This window comes from Diadema antillarum, unplaced genomic scaffold, assembly GCF_040938485.1.
Source record: "Diadema antillarum isolate AM-2024a unplaced genomic scaffold, OU_Dant_1.0 seq00000633_RagTag, whole genome shotgun sequence".
NCBI lineage: Eukaryota > Metazoa > Echinodermata > Echinoidea > Diadematoida > Diadematidae > Diadema > Diadema antillarum.
In genome coordinates this window covers 1,721,872-1,737,282 of record NW_027271550.1, presented here as the reverse complement: position 1 = coordinate 1,737,282, position 15,411 = coordinate 1,721,872, and the positions used below count along the sequence as shown (strand labels likewise).

The following is a 15,411-nucleotide window of genomic DNA, read 5'->3' as shown; positions in this document are numbered from 1 at the left end:
ACTCGCGAAATTCGCGAAAATAAAACCCACGCGAAATATATAGCGTATACAGTATTTTATTTCACACGGTGTCATATACAGCTGTATAAAGCAATGTGTTGTAAGTTACACCAAGGAGATTTAAGAGATGGAGTTCCAACTGGCTGTAATTATTATACCCCCGCCAAACGAAGTTTGAAGGGGGTATATAGGAATAAGCGGACGGTCGGGCGGTCGGGCGGTCGGTCGGGCGGTCGGGCGGTCGGTCGGGCGGTCGGGCGGTCGGGCGGTCGGGCGGTCGGGCGGTCGGGCGGTCGGTCCGTTGCAAATCTTGCGTCGCGAACTACTTCCTCAGTTTTCAACCGATTCCCATAAAACTTGGCACAGATGTGTGCCTTGGGTTGTAGATGTGCAAGACGTATTTTTTGACAGTACCCAAAAGTACGTTGCCATGGTAACGGCATATTATGGGCAAAAATGGGTACAAATCTTGCGTCGCGAACTCCTCCCACAGTTTTTGATCAATTTTTATGAAATTAGGTACAGATGTTCATCTGAATATGTTAATGTGCAAGACACATATTTCCGCAGTGGCAAAAAGTGCGTTGCCATGGTAACGGCGTGTTATTGGTAAAATATAGGGCAAAATGCTTCATGGCAAAACTGCTTCATCAGTGTTCTTCCAATTCTCATGCAGTGACAAAAAGTATGTTGCCATGGTAACAGCTCACATATTATGAGCCAAAATGATGGAAAATTTTGTGTTGCAAACTACTTCCTCAGTTTTTGCCCAATTTCCATGGAACTTGGTACAGATGTGTGCCTTTGGTTGTAGATGTGCAAGACGCATTTTTCGACAGTACCCGAAAGTACGTTGCCATGGTAACGGCATATTAATGGCAGAAGATCAAGGAAAGATCTTGCGGATTTAACTACTTCCTCAGTTTTTTTGACCAAAGCTTATGAAATGTGGCACACACCTTGATCTTGGTGGGAAGATTTGGAAGACATATTTTTCGGACGTGTCGGAAGCTGCGTTGCCATGGTAACGGCATATAAATGGCAGAAGATCAAGGAAAGATCTTGCGGATTGAACTACTTCCTCTGTATTCGACTGAAGCTCATGAAATGTGGCACACACATTGGTTTTGGTGGGAAGATGTGCAAGACATATTTTTTGGACATGTCGGAAGCTGCGTTGCCATGGTAACGGCATATTAATGGTGGAAGATCAAGGAAAGATCTTGTGGATTGAACTACTTCCTCAGTTTTTGACAAAAGCTTATGAAATGTGGCACACACAATAGTCTTGGTGGGAAGATGTGCAAGACATATTTTTCGGACGTGTCGGAAGCTGCGTTGCCATGGTAACGGCATTTAAATGGCAGAAGATCAAGGAAAGATCATTCCTTGGGTAAGACTGTCGTCACGGGGCGGGGGTATTAATCACCTTAAGTGATATTTCTAGTTTTCTATGCCTCCACCACAAAGTGTCGATGTGAAGGCCTTGGAACATGCATACACTTGGATTAATACTAGGTATACATGTGTTACTGCACAATATAATTTTATGGGGAGAGACTTGGGCCGTTGGGGTCAAAGGTCAAATGAAAGTGTAAAAATATCACTATTTTCTCATATTTTGAAAATAGCTTAAAATCTTGTTCAAACAGTTGTCAGATTTCTATTGATGTGTGTACATTGTACAAAAGAATTCCACGGGTGCATTTGTGCCATTGATGATTGAGGTGTGATGCCGCCATCTTGCTGAGCAATCTGAAGACTCATTTTGAATGTTGACGTAATGCTGACCATATTTTGCCTGTGCAGAGCTACCAAGTCTCACGCATTCTGCTTGAGACTCAAGCATTTAGGGGCCGTCTCACGATCTCACGCATGGCACCCATTATTCTCACGCATCGGGCGAAGTCTGCAGCTTGGGCCTATAATAATGAGCATAGCTCAAAGGATTAAAGTGATAGTTGAAATTGAAGGTATATTTCCCTTTTGTCTTTAAAAATAAGTAACAAAAAGTCACTTAAGTATGCACCTGATTGCACCATTAGGAGCTAAAAATGGAAAAAGCTCCCTACCGTGGGAGGGGGGAACGGAAAAACCCCTCCAACACCCTCGCTCGCGTGCACATTCGTGCACCGAGATGCGGAGTCATGAAAATCTCACTCATTAAAATTCTTTGAACTTGGCATCCCTGCCTGTGTATTTATGACAATGTTTTCATGGAAATGCCCCTGCATACCTCAGTGAACACATCAAGCCATATCATCCTGGTTGTAATCTGCACTCAAAATCAAAAAATCTCTCTGAAATACTTGTGTCAAACATTTGGTGATAGAGCTTTTGGGGAAATGGCACCATCATTGTATGGAATAATCTCCCTCTTAGTATTAGATACATTATGCATTTTAATAAATTCAAATCTGTGTTAAAAACTCATCTTTTTGATAATTGTTAATTATATGTGAATATAGAAATGTTTGTTGTGCGTTCTAAGAACTGTTTATCATTATTATTATTTACTAAGTGATTTGAAATCTCACTTATTAATGAAGCATATAAAACATGATTCGATCCTGTTTAGAAATACATGCAAATGTGTAAATCATAGCTGTATCATGTGAAACCTATCTTTTATAAGTAGGGATGGTGAAAAGTAATTACAATCACAAAGATATTCCAATAGAAAGTGGCTGGTGATTATGCAATGAGGCACAAGTCAATTGTCTTCCTATTTGTGCAGAGGATCCAATTTGGCACATGCTTCAAATATTTTAAAGTGGCGGCATCAAACATGGTTCAAAGGAAATAAGACAGTTGTGACTCCATTCTCTTGAACCTCCTTGATTACACTATACACGTATTAAAGTGAAAGTGACACAGTATACAGTGTAAACTAATGTAACCTTCACTTTCACTTTTGGGGGTCAAGTTGCTGAGGAGGATGAGGATGAAAGCTCTCAGGAAACAAGAGAATGAAAGCAAAGTTGTTTAATAGCAAATGTTGATGTAGTTCTCAAGTATGATTCAAAATAGGATATCACTCATGCTATAAAACTATTTACATGTAAAGTGGATAAACACAAACAGACTGTAGGCCTGAATGTACAACTTTAAGGCTTTTTACACTTGTAAATTTTTGCTTAGTCCCGAACCAACGGTGGGGCTAAGGGGGGGCCTTAGCCCCACCGTTGGTACGGGACTATCCTTAGCCCACTTTCTGTTTACACTCGTTTTTGCCAAAGTGGGCTAGCCCCACCGATAATCCCGTACTATCTGGCCCTGCAAAATAGCAGGGTTAGCACCGCAATTGCGGTGCCAAGCAAGTGAGTGTAAACACAACGAAAAAATAATCCCGGGCTAAGCGAAGGAGACGAAGTCCGACCCTCACTGACCAATCAGAAACGAGGTAATCAAGTGCTGCCGGTGCGTGCGTGTATGTGTACAGTACACAGCGTAGTCATGAATATTCATGTGGTTTGGAAAGTACCGGACTAAGAAATACGAGTGTAAAAAGGTCAATTTTTCCTTAGCCCCGGACAAGAGCTTAGTACGGGACTAATTGGCGAGTGTAAAAAGCTGAAAAAACTTGGTACGGGACTAACGATAGTCCTGGGTCAGAGAAAGTCCGGGGTTAAGAAACACAAGTGTAAAAAGGGCTTAAGGGTATTTCAGATTCAGAATTTAGTCCACGGACCAAAACAGGCACAACATGCATGTCCCCTTCCACATGCATACCGGTAGATCACTAATTAGAATTACAACTGGAAAGCCAGTTCTTATAAGCATAGAATTACGTGTATGATATTCCTTTTCCCCTCCGACAAAAGTTGGCACATTACAAGTTTGTTAGATTGCCAGATTCCATGCTCAGTTTAGACTGCTTCATACTGTAAAACGAGGAATGTTTGCGCGCATTTTAATTTCGCAAATTTCGCGAGTGCCAAGATTCGCGAAATTAAAATGCACACATAAGTTCTTGTCTACACTATATGCATTGAATGTTAGTGGCAGTTCGCGAAAATTTCATGCCGCAAAAAAGGCCGTCGGCTCCAATTCGCGAAAAATTCATGCCGCGAATATATCATGTTTTACAGTATGTGTTAATGGTCATTGCTCAAACATAATTTGAGCTTTGGGTAGAGCATTCATACAATACCTGCACCGCACTGTCGAGCTTGCCCCCCTTACTGTGGTATTTTCTGTGATGCCCCATATGTGTTTGTGATGCCCAAAGAAAGCTGTCATCTGCTGCCTTCTTTCTACATGTACATTGTACATGGTACATTTACAGGGATACAAGTTTATGACAAATGTGCATTATATTCTCTAGGTGAACTTGAGCTACAATGTAAGCTCTTTATTTTGTCCATTTACAACAAGTTTATCAGTGTGTAATGTACAAAGTTCATCTTCTTCACTATCAATATAACTTGAACTGGCAGAGACTTATTTGTTAACTTTTTTTGGGTAATTTTATAATCCTTAGAGCAAAGCTGCCACATGTTCTGTTGAGAAATTATACACATTAGTAGCCTGAAGTACAGGCTGAACAAATTCTGCTTAGCAATCAGTAATTGAAGTGTACAAAAGGTTTATGCACATGCCTTGTTGCATAAAAGGGTATTTTTGTTGCAGCCTTTTAAATTTCTAACACTCTATGGGCACAACACTAATAGATGCATTTATGAAATCATCCCTCTTTCAGCAATCATTTTTTACGAGTTGGTTATACTGGAGTGAGCCCTCTTGTGGTTTGATTCTCCAGAGTTGTGTGCATGATAAACAGCAGTTTTCATTGGTGTGTAGGCAGTCAGTGAACACTCCATGGTGCATACCCGATCAACCCATGACATACGTACAAACGTATGTTACATTGCAAGGAGCACACTCACAGTACATGTGTAGTGCCCTATGTATGGGTGTACACTTCATTGTATGCGTAATGTGTGTTTGGAACAATTCATCACATGTTTCAATGTAAATTAGAATTATAGCAAACGGGGGGGGGGGGGGGGGGGGATGTACAACGTAGTTGGAAGGGCACAGTACAATTGTAGGTATATGTTATCAGACTGCACACTTGTGGCTAAGAAATGATAATTTGTGGGACCAGTATTTGAAAATTGTAGCTGTGGCCATAATGTTCATGTTATAAATATAAGGCTGGTTTTTTTGTTGTTGTTTTTTTAATCAGGTACTGCAAGATGGAATAAAAAGAGGCAAATGGTGGTTGTACAACAGTAAAAATGTACATTGTATATTGGTATTATACATACACCACCTGCAAGGCCCCCTTTTGTGGGGAGATAATGAATTTTTGATGATATGAGGAACAACTCCAATTCTCGTACACAGTGTAGCATTTGATTGACAACAACTGGCTACGTAACAAATTGTGTGGTTGATAGGTTGGTCTGTCATATTCACTTCTACCAGCATCAATTGTAGTACAACTGTAAATGATTACAGCAATGTGCTGCAAAGTATGGAAGAGGATGCAGAGTACTCATTTTCGAAAGAAGGTTTCAAGGTTATGTTTTACAAAGCTTACTTATGATTATTGCAATTCGATCAATTCATACAGTTTGTACGTAGGCCTGCACAAGTGTAGCTTTCAGTAGTCTCCACATACACGCGATTGGGTTGTTTCGGGCTAAGTATTTCTTACCCAATTAAGTGGTGCACCCGATTTAGTGGAGAGCATGCTTCGTTTAAATTGTCACAGATCCCGCACACTTATTATGATGAAACTGTATAAACTGTAACATACGCAGCATGGTATTTATGTTACTACAGCCACAACTCATCTGTCATGTGTAAGAACTAAAGTCACTCATTGTCCTTCAAAGATATCCCAGTTTTTCATGAAATGCTTTCAAGGAACAGGATGTACAATTTATAACCTGTGCTTTGCCATTGATCCCTGGGTAGACTACATGTACTTTGCTGTCCAATACATGTATGTTTCATGCACCCATGTGCTGCAGCAAATTCTGCTGTCCTCACGACCATGTGATTTTTTTTTTTTCATAAAGAGTAGCCAGAAGAAAGGTTAGCATCTCAGTGGAGATGTAACTTGAATACACCTGTACCCTTTGTTTTTCTCAAGAGCTACATTTGTAGCAAGATACATTTTACGAGGAGTTATCATTTTCCCTTTTTTGTGTAGTTTAACCCATTAGTCACTGAAACGCCCCAGACCGCTTGTCCATTTTTTTAATTTTTATTTTTTTAGTTTTAAGCTTTACCATATTTTGTTTCCATTATATATAGAATACATAATTATGTAATTTGAAAGAGGTTAGAGTTCAACAAAAGTACTCCTGGTAAAGTCTATAAATAAACATAACTTACACACAAAAATAAACATGTACAATGTAGGTGAGCTAATTTGCATCATTTTTAGAAAGTAGTCGAAATGAGAGCGATATTTCTGTACCTTCCAGTGAACCACAGGCCATGACTGTACAGAATCTTCATTTGCTAAAGGGTATAAGGTCTTGTTTACCTTTGGGAGCAGTGATTTTAAAAATGTTCAAGATATCACTTTTAATGCATATATGTAGGTCAGTTGTATCACAAAACATCCCACCATATAAAATTTTTGCAATGAAGCCTAAAATATAAGGAGGTATCACTATTTTTCTCATTAAACCATAACTGTAGATGGTTTAGTCTGGAAACATTTTTATCATAATTACTGTTCACATTTTGTAGGCCTATATTCAACAATACTTACCATCGATTATACTGGTTCAAAACTATTTTGAAGCACTAATGTTGGGTTTTTGTTTCATTTGCAAATGGTAAATTATGCCTTTATTATAGCAGTGTGTAGTGCTGTTGCAAGGGTTTGTACATGGCATGCATTTATAAATGTGTGTTTACTTTGTAGCACACAATACATTGTATGACAAATTGATCACATGCTGCACTATACAGGTATACAATGTTAAAAAGTGAAACCAATGAGTTGCTTTATTGCTTCTCATTACCTCAGAATCTATATTTATAGAATAAAATTGTTTTCTTTGCTGAAAGCTGTGAATATAGAGCAGGTTTGTCCGGATAGTTTTTTCCAATTTAATAATGGAAATGCCTGCCTGACTTTCAGGTATGAGATAACTTGCCTTGGAACTGTTCTTTCAGCCTGTGCCCTATAATGCAAAAATTACCTCATTATGTGGAGACCACTGTTCAATTACAATATAATGGATATGATGAAATTTGATTGAACCACTATAGTTGTGTAGAGATAATATCTGATGTGTGTGTGTCTATGATGTATGGTGGAAGTGGATGGTGCCTTCTGGACAGAATAAAAGACCATTCATGTTGGTCTTTCTCTTCACAGTTGAGTGCATTTCAATCTCGTTTCTGAGCCAGTGGTTTCAAAAGGTTTATTTGTCTGTGCCGATCGACAGACCCACACAAAATGCACTCAGCATAGAACAGCTTGAACTGCCCAAGTGTTATTGCATGAATGCTCAATGTACGCTGTACATCTAATTTTGTACACAAAGTTTATGGTTGTATAGCAGGTACCGTACATATTGCCAGCTTTAATAGTCTAGTGCAGCTGTCTGTTTCTGGCTGTGTGAAGTAATTTCTAACCTTGAACAAACAGTGCCCTAGTGATTGGGTGTGTATGTATGCATTCACCCTGTGAGGTCATAGAGTGGTTTCAGGATTATCTGTAATCACGGATGTGTGTGAAGCTGCATATCAAAATGCATATTTGCCCGGTGCGCATTTGTAGCCTGCCTCATATGTATTTAATGGACCTTTCTGCGGATTTGGACAGAATTCACTGAAGTCTCTGAGAGCGTGCAGCTGTGGAGCATGACTGATGCTATGCAGTAGCTGGCCTGCCTGCCTGCCTCTCCGGATATCAGACACGGAGGCACAACAGTAGGGTCACATGTCTGGTATGATGCTGCCCCTGTAGCTGGTGGGATCGGAGTGAGAAAGCGTTGCTTGAAGGGGGCACGAAGCTCTGGGAGTTTCTCTGCATCAGTGTGTTGGTCTTGGGCAGTGCCAGGGGATCACATGTCTGCAGGCAAGGATCGTCTGTCACCCATGTGTTTGTGTCTGTGTGTGCTTGTCAAATCATGCAATACCGACTCACCCGCCCGCCCGCTGGCAAGTCATCAAATCATTACTCTGGGTAGTGACTTGTTCTCCTCTTCAATGTCGGACAGGGACGCCACTTTGCTGTAATTATAACCATCCCTTCCCCTCGCATGGATGCTGCTTGTTACATGTCAGTGACTCTGTGTTCCAATCAGCAAATTATAACACCATCATTGGTTGGCAGAAAGGCTTAGTAGGTTGCCTAAGGTTGTTTGTCTGCAAACCAGTAACGTGTGGCTACAGTATCTGAATGGCATAGTCTGCTTTCTTGCAGCCCATACCCCAGATTTACAGCCATGATGATGATCTTGATAAGAAGGAGAACTCGTTCATTTCGTAGACACTTTGCGGATGATGATGGAATAACACCCAGGGATTTTCAGCGAGTCAGATCTTACTTACAAGTGTGCTTTGTACATGTACCTCAACATCTTTGTCTTCCAAATGTGTCTTTCTACAAGTAGAAATCCGAGCGAGCAAATTGCTGTGTAGCATGTTGTGCAGTTGACTTGGAAGTTTTTAATCAGAGTCCTTCAAAGATGCCCTTTAGATCTCGAGGGATTTGAATCTGTTCATTTCTCTTCCGCTCGCATGTCTATTGGTGCCCAGAACAAATTAGTCCATTAAGCGACGAAGCTGTTTTGTATGCATGTGCGATCTCACGGGCCATCAAGCGAAGCATTCCTCGAAGCTCATATCCTGCCCTTTCCATTGACCACGGAAGGGATGGTAAGCTCGCAAGATAGGCTATCACTGAGATGGTGATGAGTTGTACAGATTGCATTAGAAGCATCTCACATTGTGCCTTGCCGTTGCCCCGAGTGAACTGAGCGTGACATCCGCTATTAACGCAAAGCGACTTCTGGACTGCAGTTTGGTGCTAATTGTTCAGTCACCGCCACAAACCCTTTCTTGAGGAATATTATTAACAATCTGCTACTCACAAGATGAGCGATGAGAGGGAGAGTGATGTGGAGGGTGAGGGGGATGAATGCGCCGTGCTCCTCATCCACCCAGACCGGTCCAGATCAGAAGCCTCATTTCACAGGAGCAGACGAAAAGTAAGTGAACAGTGGGCAGCAGAAGGAACAGCTGACCAGGGCCCCATTTCATAAAACTTGTTATCAATAAAATTAGTAAGTTATGATAATTGTTATAAACTACTGAAATCCTTGCATCTCATTGGCTGAGAGCAAATTTGTCATGGAAACGGGACCCAGGGGCCTGTTGCGCATCAATCTTTTTACCTGAGAAGAATTTTGGTAAGAACTGAAAACTCAGGTTAGCATGATTCTGCCGTTGACTTTCACACAGATAGGGAAAAGCTCTGTTGAATACAACCTGAGTTTTCTCAGGTTAAACATTTTATGCAATAGGCCCCTGATGCATGTATGGATACATGGTATCTACATCATGAGATAACTTCTCAGATTGTATTCAAAATCTTCAAGCACATTTCGGAGTGGAGACCTAACATAGTTTTGTTACAAAAAAAGAAAAAGTAAAAAAAAATGTACAGAGTACATATCTTAAAGGCATAATTTACCATTTGCAGATAAAACAAAAACACAGCATTAGTGCTTTAAAATAGTTTTAAAATGTGAGTTAGGGATAGAAACAACCACTGTAGAAACTGAACCCATATAACCGATGTTAAGTATTGTTAAATACACAAAATGTGAACAATATTTATATAAGAATGCTTCCAGATTAAACTGTCTACAGTTAGGGTTTATTGAGAAAAATACTGATATCTCCGTATATTTTAGGCTTTATTGCAAAATTTTTATATGGTAGGATGTTTTGTGATACAATGTATCAGACGTACACATACAATGTATGCATCAAATGTGATATCTTGAACATTTTTACAAATCACTGCATCTAAAGGTAAACTGGACCTTTAACAGTCAATTTTTTTTTCTTTCTTTCTTTATTATTTTTATTTTTTTTTTACAAATGGGTCTTTCAGAATTGGAAAGTTGAAGTTGATTAGGCCATTCACAAGCAAGCAAAAATTGCTCATTTCTCAGAGAATTGTGTGAGATATTGATTTGCAGTATTACATAAATACAAATGTACATTGGTATGTACATTACACTTTGTCAGTCAGTCAGTCTTTTTCAAGTTCATTGAGTTTGAGTCTGTGTTTTTAAAATTTGAACAGTGGTTGAGTGCACACTGAGAGATTGTACTACTATCTCTCATCTTGTGCGTGCTAGCTTGTTATTGCCATACAAATGTAGTTTGAAGACAAATAACAGTACTGTGTACATAAGAATGATTGAGGGGAAGAGATGTAAATGACTAAATGTTTAGATTATGTGTACATACAAAATGTACATTGTACTCTCAAGTTAGCGTACAATGTAGGTCGGTGCGAATTAGAAATTTGTGAGATGTGTAAAGCACTCAGTTGAGGTGGCTGTACAACACTTGCATGAGACAAATCTGGTAGGACCGTTTTTGCTTGTTTTGTAAATTCCCACCAAAATTAGATTTCTTGTAACAATGACTTCAAGTGTACATTTACATATCTGTGCGTGTTCAGCATTATGTACATACATGTAGTGTATTGAGTGTATATTTTGCTTGAACATGCACATTCTAATGTTCACTTACTTTTATGTGAATCTGCACACATGGTTGTCGACATCATATTTTCTTCTTTTTCCCCGAAGTAATGATTTATTTGATTTGTAGTATACTCGTAAATGCATGAAATTCCCATGACCACTGTGAGGCTGAGCCATGATTTGTTCTACACATACCGTCTATTGTAAAGGGCAGTAAATTTGTAGGAAGGCATGGTGTGCTACATACGAGTACTGTAAATGCAGCATGTAACTTGTCTTGCCGGCCATCCTTCCACTAGGTGTTTGCAGGAAGCGCTTCATCACTTTGATTTCCTTATTGTTGAGTGATGAGTGTGGAAAACGCTGGTCTAAATGTACTTCCTAGGGCAATAACCTTGGCAACTATTTTAAGAGTAATTGCATGAAACTCAGCTGAAATCCTTTTACTGTAAAGTTCATTGCCACAAATGACTTTTTATTCTAGATACAAGATAAGGGGCAATCTAAAGTGTGAATTTTGCAATGATTAGCCTGGATATTTTCATCATTTGTTAGCTATTGTACATTGTGCTTTTTAAAAGTGTATTTGTACTGCATTCAACCCCCCTGTGGCATCATCTAGAAAATCTCATATCAGTAAAATTGAAGTTAATTACAGACTGTACCTTCTCAATGTTTGATAGGCTCTTTGGCTGTAAAAAACCTCACAAAGCAGTTGCATATAACACTCAATTTCTTTATCCCATGCACATGATTTTTTATGCAGATTCCAAAAGACAAAACCTTGCTTTGATCTTGGGCTATGGTAGCTCTCCATGCTATGATCACCTCATTTCTTTAAAGGGGAAATCCAGTCCTTGAAAAAAAAAGAGTAAAATCTTACGAGTTCAACGGTGAAAGTTTGACTGAAATCAGATGAAAAATAAGGAAGTTATGGCGTTTTGAAGTTTTGTTAATTTCTGCAAAACAGTTCTTGTACAGTGGATATGAATATGCAAATGAGTGAGCTACCCTTGTCATACCCTCTCAAGTCTCCACTGATCGTGTAAAAAAAAAAATGACGAAAATTCTATGTTCTATGTTCATTGAAGTCTGAAACATGATGTTATTCCTGGTTGAAGAACTTCAGTATAGTGATCAGGTAGATATGCCAGGATGTGAGTCCCGGGCATAAATTTGCATTTGAATGAAAAACTGGAAATTTGGAAATTTTATGTACAAACTATATATGGCAAGTTGTGAGGGGATGACATTTTCACTTTACCATTTGCATTCATATTGACTGTTCAAGAACTATTTCCTGAATAATTAGTGTAACTTTGAAATGTCATAACTTCCTTATTTTTCACCCGATTTCGATCGAAATGTTATCGTTGCACTCGTAATATTTTACTCTTCTTATCAGATTAACTTAGATTTAGACTGGATTTCCCCTTTAAAAATGGGAAGTTGGACACTCACTTTAAAAACTCTGTTTTCCAGCTCTGATTGTTGACCAGTTATGTGTACAGATTTGTCACTGTGTACTATGTACCCTTCCATGGTTTTGTTTGATGTACCTCAGTTAAAAAAAAAGAATAATAATAATAACCTTGGCAACTTCTCAGGCAGGCAAGAGGGAAGAAGGTCAGAGTGTCACTTACCAAGGAGAGGGATGTTTGTTGTATGCAGCAAACGTTCATTGTGAAATACGTTGAATTCTTTGTTGATAAACTTATTGATAACTCAGAACCTCTGTAAATTGTACATTGTGTCTCTGTATTGTGGTTTCATTTTTGAGTAGTTGGATTTTTTTTTTTTTTCGGTCAAGGAAGGAAATTTTCTTTTTTCAATTTAGTTGCGAATATTGGAATTTTCACTGTGTATCCATAATATTCATAAAACAATAAACAGTTCATCTGAATTATTTTAAATAGTCACATGTAATACACAAAATAACACCAAAACACATGTTTACTTCCCTCTCATATTTCTTCATGAATTTGCTTATCATATTGTAGATGAATTCTAGACATTTCTCTGAGTTAAAACATTTAGAAATTTAATAGGTTTTTTTTGGCAAAAAGTTTGGCTGACCCCATCCCCTTCTACCACCCATGCTAGAATACAAGAACTCCACTCAGTTTGGAATGGTCTTTTCCTTTTGCTTTATACTCTGTATTTATCGATTGGTACATCTAGGCTAATGCAGCCAGCAGGCGTAACAACCAGGAGCGCCAGCGGGATGCCCGTTCCAATAACCAGTTCGCCAGGGGAGGCGGTGATGACGAGGAGGAGGAGGAGGAGATCCTCAAGTATGGAGCAAAACATGTCATCATGCTCTTCGTCCCTGTATCCCTGTGCATGCTGGTCGTCGTGGCAACCATCTCCACGGTGTCTTTCTACACAGAGTCAGATGGTGTCTACCTGTGAGTATGATGCCTTGTAACGGTACTGAATGTTGCATGCAGTCACAGTATATGTAAAGACCCCTGCAGTGAATTTTCCGGAAAGCAGTGTTCTTGACCTCCATTTTCACAAGTTTTTCCTTCCCCCTAAAAGAGTCTAGGCATGTTCAGTGATGCTACGCTTGTGTGGGCTTGAGCATCTAATTTAGATTAAATAATTTAGGTGTTCTGCAAACGATTCCTGTGAATATGTGAAGAAAAAAAGAAGAATTGTTCATCAACAGAATGGAAGCAGAATGGAAGCAAGAGCGACAGAAATTCACTTAAAAACAGAAACAAAAAAATATGACTTTTTCCTATAGCAGAGGGACAAGTCATACCTTGACAATATTACATGTGAGCACTATCAAATGAGTATTTAGATGTGGACAGTATATTATAGAGATTAGCATGTGTACAACTGTCCCCACCTACAGAGAGAGTGTGTATTTCAGTGTGTGTTTGTGTGTGTGTGTGTGTGTGTGTGTGTGTGTGTGTGTGTGTGTGTTATACAATTGGCGTGGGCTGCCAAAGTGGGATAGATAGAATGGATGGCTCAGATATTTCTAACAGCTTACTGGCAACATTACTGTGGCACCATGTTTCCGAGAATTTTGATTGTGCCTAGAGAGCAGATCTCGCACATAATTTTTCTTCTCTGTCTGGGTTCATCGCGGTTAGCAGGGAAATGGAAATGTTAGGGATAGACAGGGTATTACAACCATGCCCGCACTAATCCCATCAGTCGCTATGCATAATGCATGACCCCTATTACTAATCTTCGCAAAATGTCAGGACGTGCTTTGCTCCACCCTCCAGCCCTACTTTCCAAATGGACAGAATGCAGATTAATGACCCGTTCCTTCACGTTGAAGGATGCTTCCCTTTATATTAACCGTGCCATCCATCATCAATTTTTTTGCATCACACGACATCATTTGGCTATTTTTGAAAGGGGATAGTGTGTGTCACATGGACTATTTTAGACTGGAATCTCCCCCCCCCCCCTCTTGGAAATCCATTCCAATGGTGAGGTCATGCTCATTGTCCCATATTTTGCAGCTTTCTACTTGCCTGCAGCCTGAATGTTTGTCTTAAAGAAGTCTTTTATGAGTGACAAATTCTAACTACAGTGCACTCCTGTTATAACAAACACAGTTATAAAGAAATTCCGGTGACAACGAAGTAAAAATTCAGGCCGCAACATTATCCATTCTATGTGTTTTCATTGTTTATTTGTTCGGTTATAATGAAATTTCGATATAACGAAAGAAAATTGCCGGTGTAGTATACTGTAGTACAGCATAGTGCACTGTATAGTGTACATGTGCATGGGAATCATATTTGTTCAGTGTAAAAAAAGGGCTATCACAGTAGATGAATACCTTTATTATAGGAAATTGTAACTTTCATCGAGGGCTTGAGGTACAGTACATTGTAGTAATGTTGAGGCAGTTATCCTCTCAAATGGCAAATGAGCCACCTTTGATACTACAGCCTTTGCTAGCTCTAGATGTTTGCAAAGTCTGTTGAATTTGTATTGTGTGAGGAGAAAAGATATTCCAAAGATTATTATGTCTTGTGACATGGAACATCAGTTTTAAAAGCACATTCACTGTGGTATATATTTTTCCCCCTTGGCTTTGAAAACACACTTATGACAGGAACAAAGTCCACATCATACTTTATCTGTGCTGTTTTGAATTATTTGCATATGTGTGTGTGTGTGTGTGTATATGTGGTTGTTTCACTGCATTGTATCTGATGAATACCCCGTTTATACTGCAAGTGGGTTTTTTAACCTCGAGGAGATTCGAAAGCCTGCTCAAAAACTGGTTTCTCATCTTTTTATACTGTGTGAGCTGATGTTGCCCAGAGCAGGCCGTGGCAAGCCCTTGCAGGCCCGACTGGCTCTGTTCCTACGGTGACGGAGTTCCCCTCTGACACAAAGCATGGGCTTTTGAATTTCTTACATGACCGCAAACATGATTGAGCGCAAAAGTTTGCAAGTTTTGTGGTATTTGTCAGTGGCTGTCGATGACGATAGCTGGGCTGTTTACATTAGCTTGCGATGACCTTCAATGATCACTTCCGGGTCGGCAAAAAAATGACGTCTCGAACCCCCTAGCATTTTTACTGCAGCCGAGGCTCTTCGAGGCTGCTGTATAGGGCTCTGAAACCACCACCTAGAGGTGATTAGGAACATCTGTTTACTATGACAATTAATGCATGTTCTGTTGATCGATACACCAGAACTGGGCTGTAGAACTCCAAATACT

The 15,411-nt window shown here is 39.5% G+C and overlaps 1 protein-coding gene across 4 annotated transcripts in view; it reads left to right on the top strand.

The window, feature by feature from the left end:
• Nucleotides 1–15,411, top strand: part of LOC139736168 (presenilin-1-like) — a 43,612-nt gene that overhangs the window by 15,627 nt on the left and 12,574 nt on the right. For 3 of the 4 annotated variants that reach the window (XM_071646899.1, XM_071646897.1, XM_071646900.1), the window contains exon 3: nucleotides 12,888–13,114. In XM_071646899.1, coding sequence (XP_071503000.1) covers nucleotides 12,888–13,114 — 227 coding nt within the window. Of the gene's footprint in view, nucleotides 1–7,919; nucleotides 9,192–12,887; nucleotides 13,115–15,411 lie in introns of those variants that run through there. The other variant, XM_071646901.1, reaches the window with a different exon arrangement.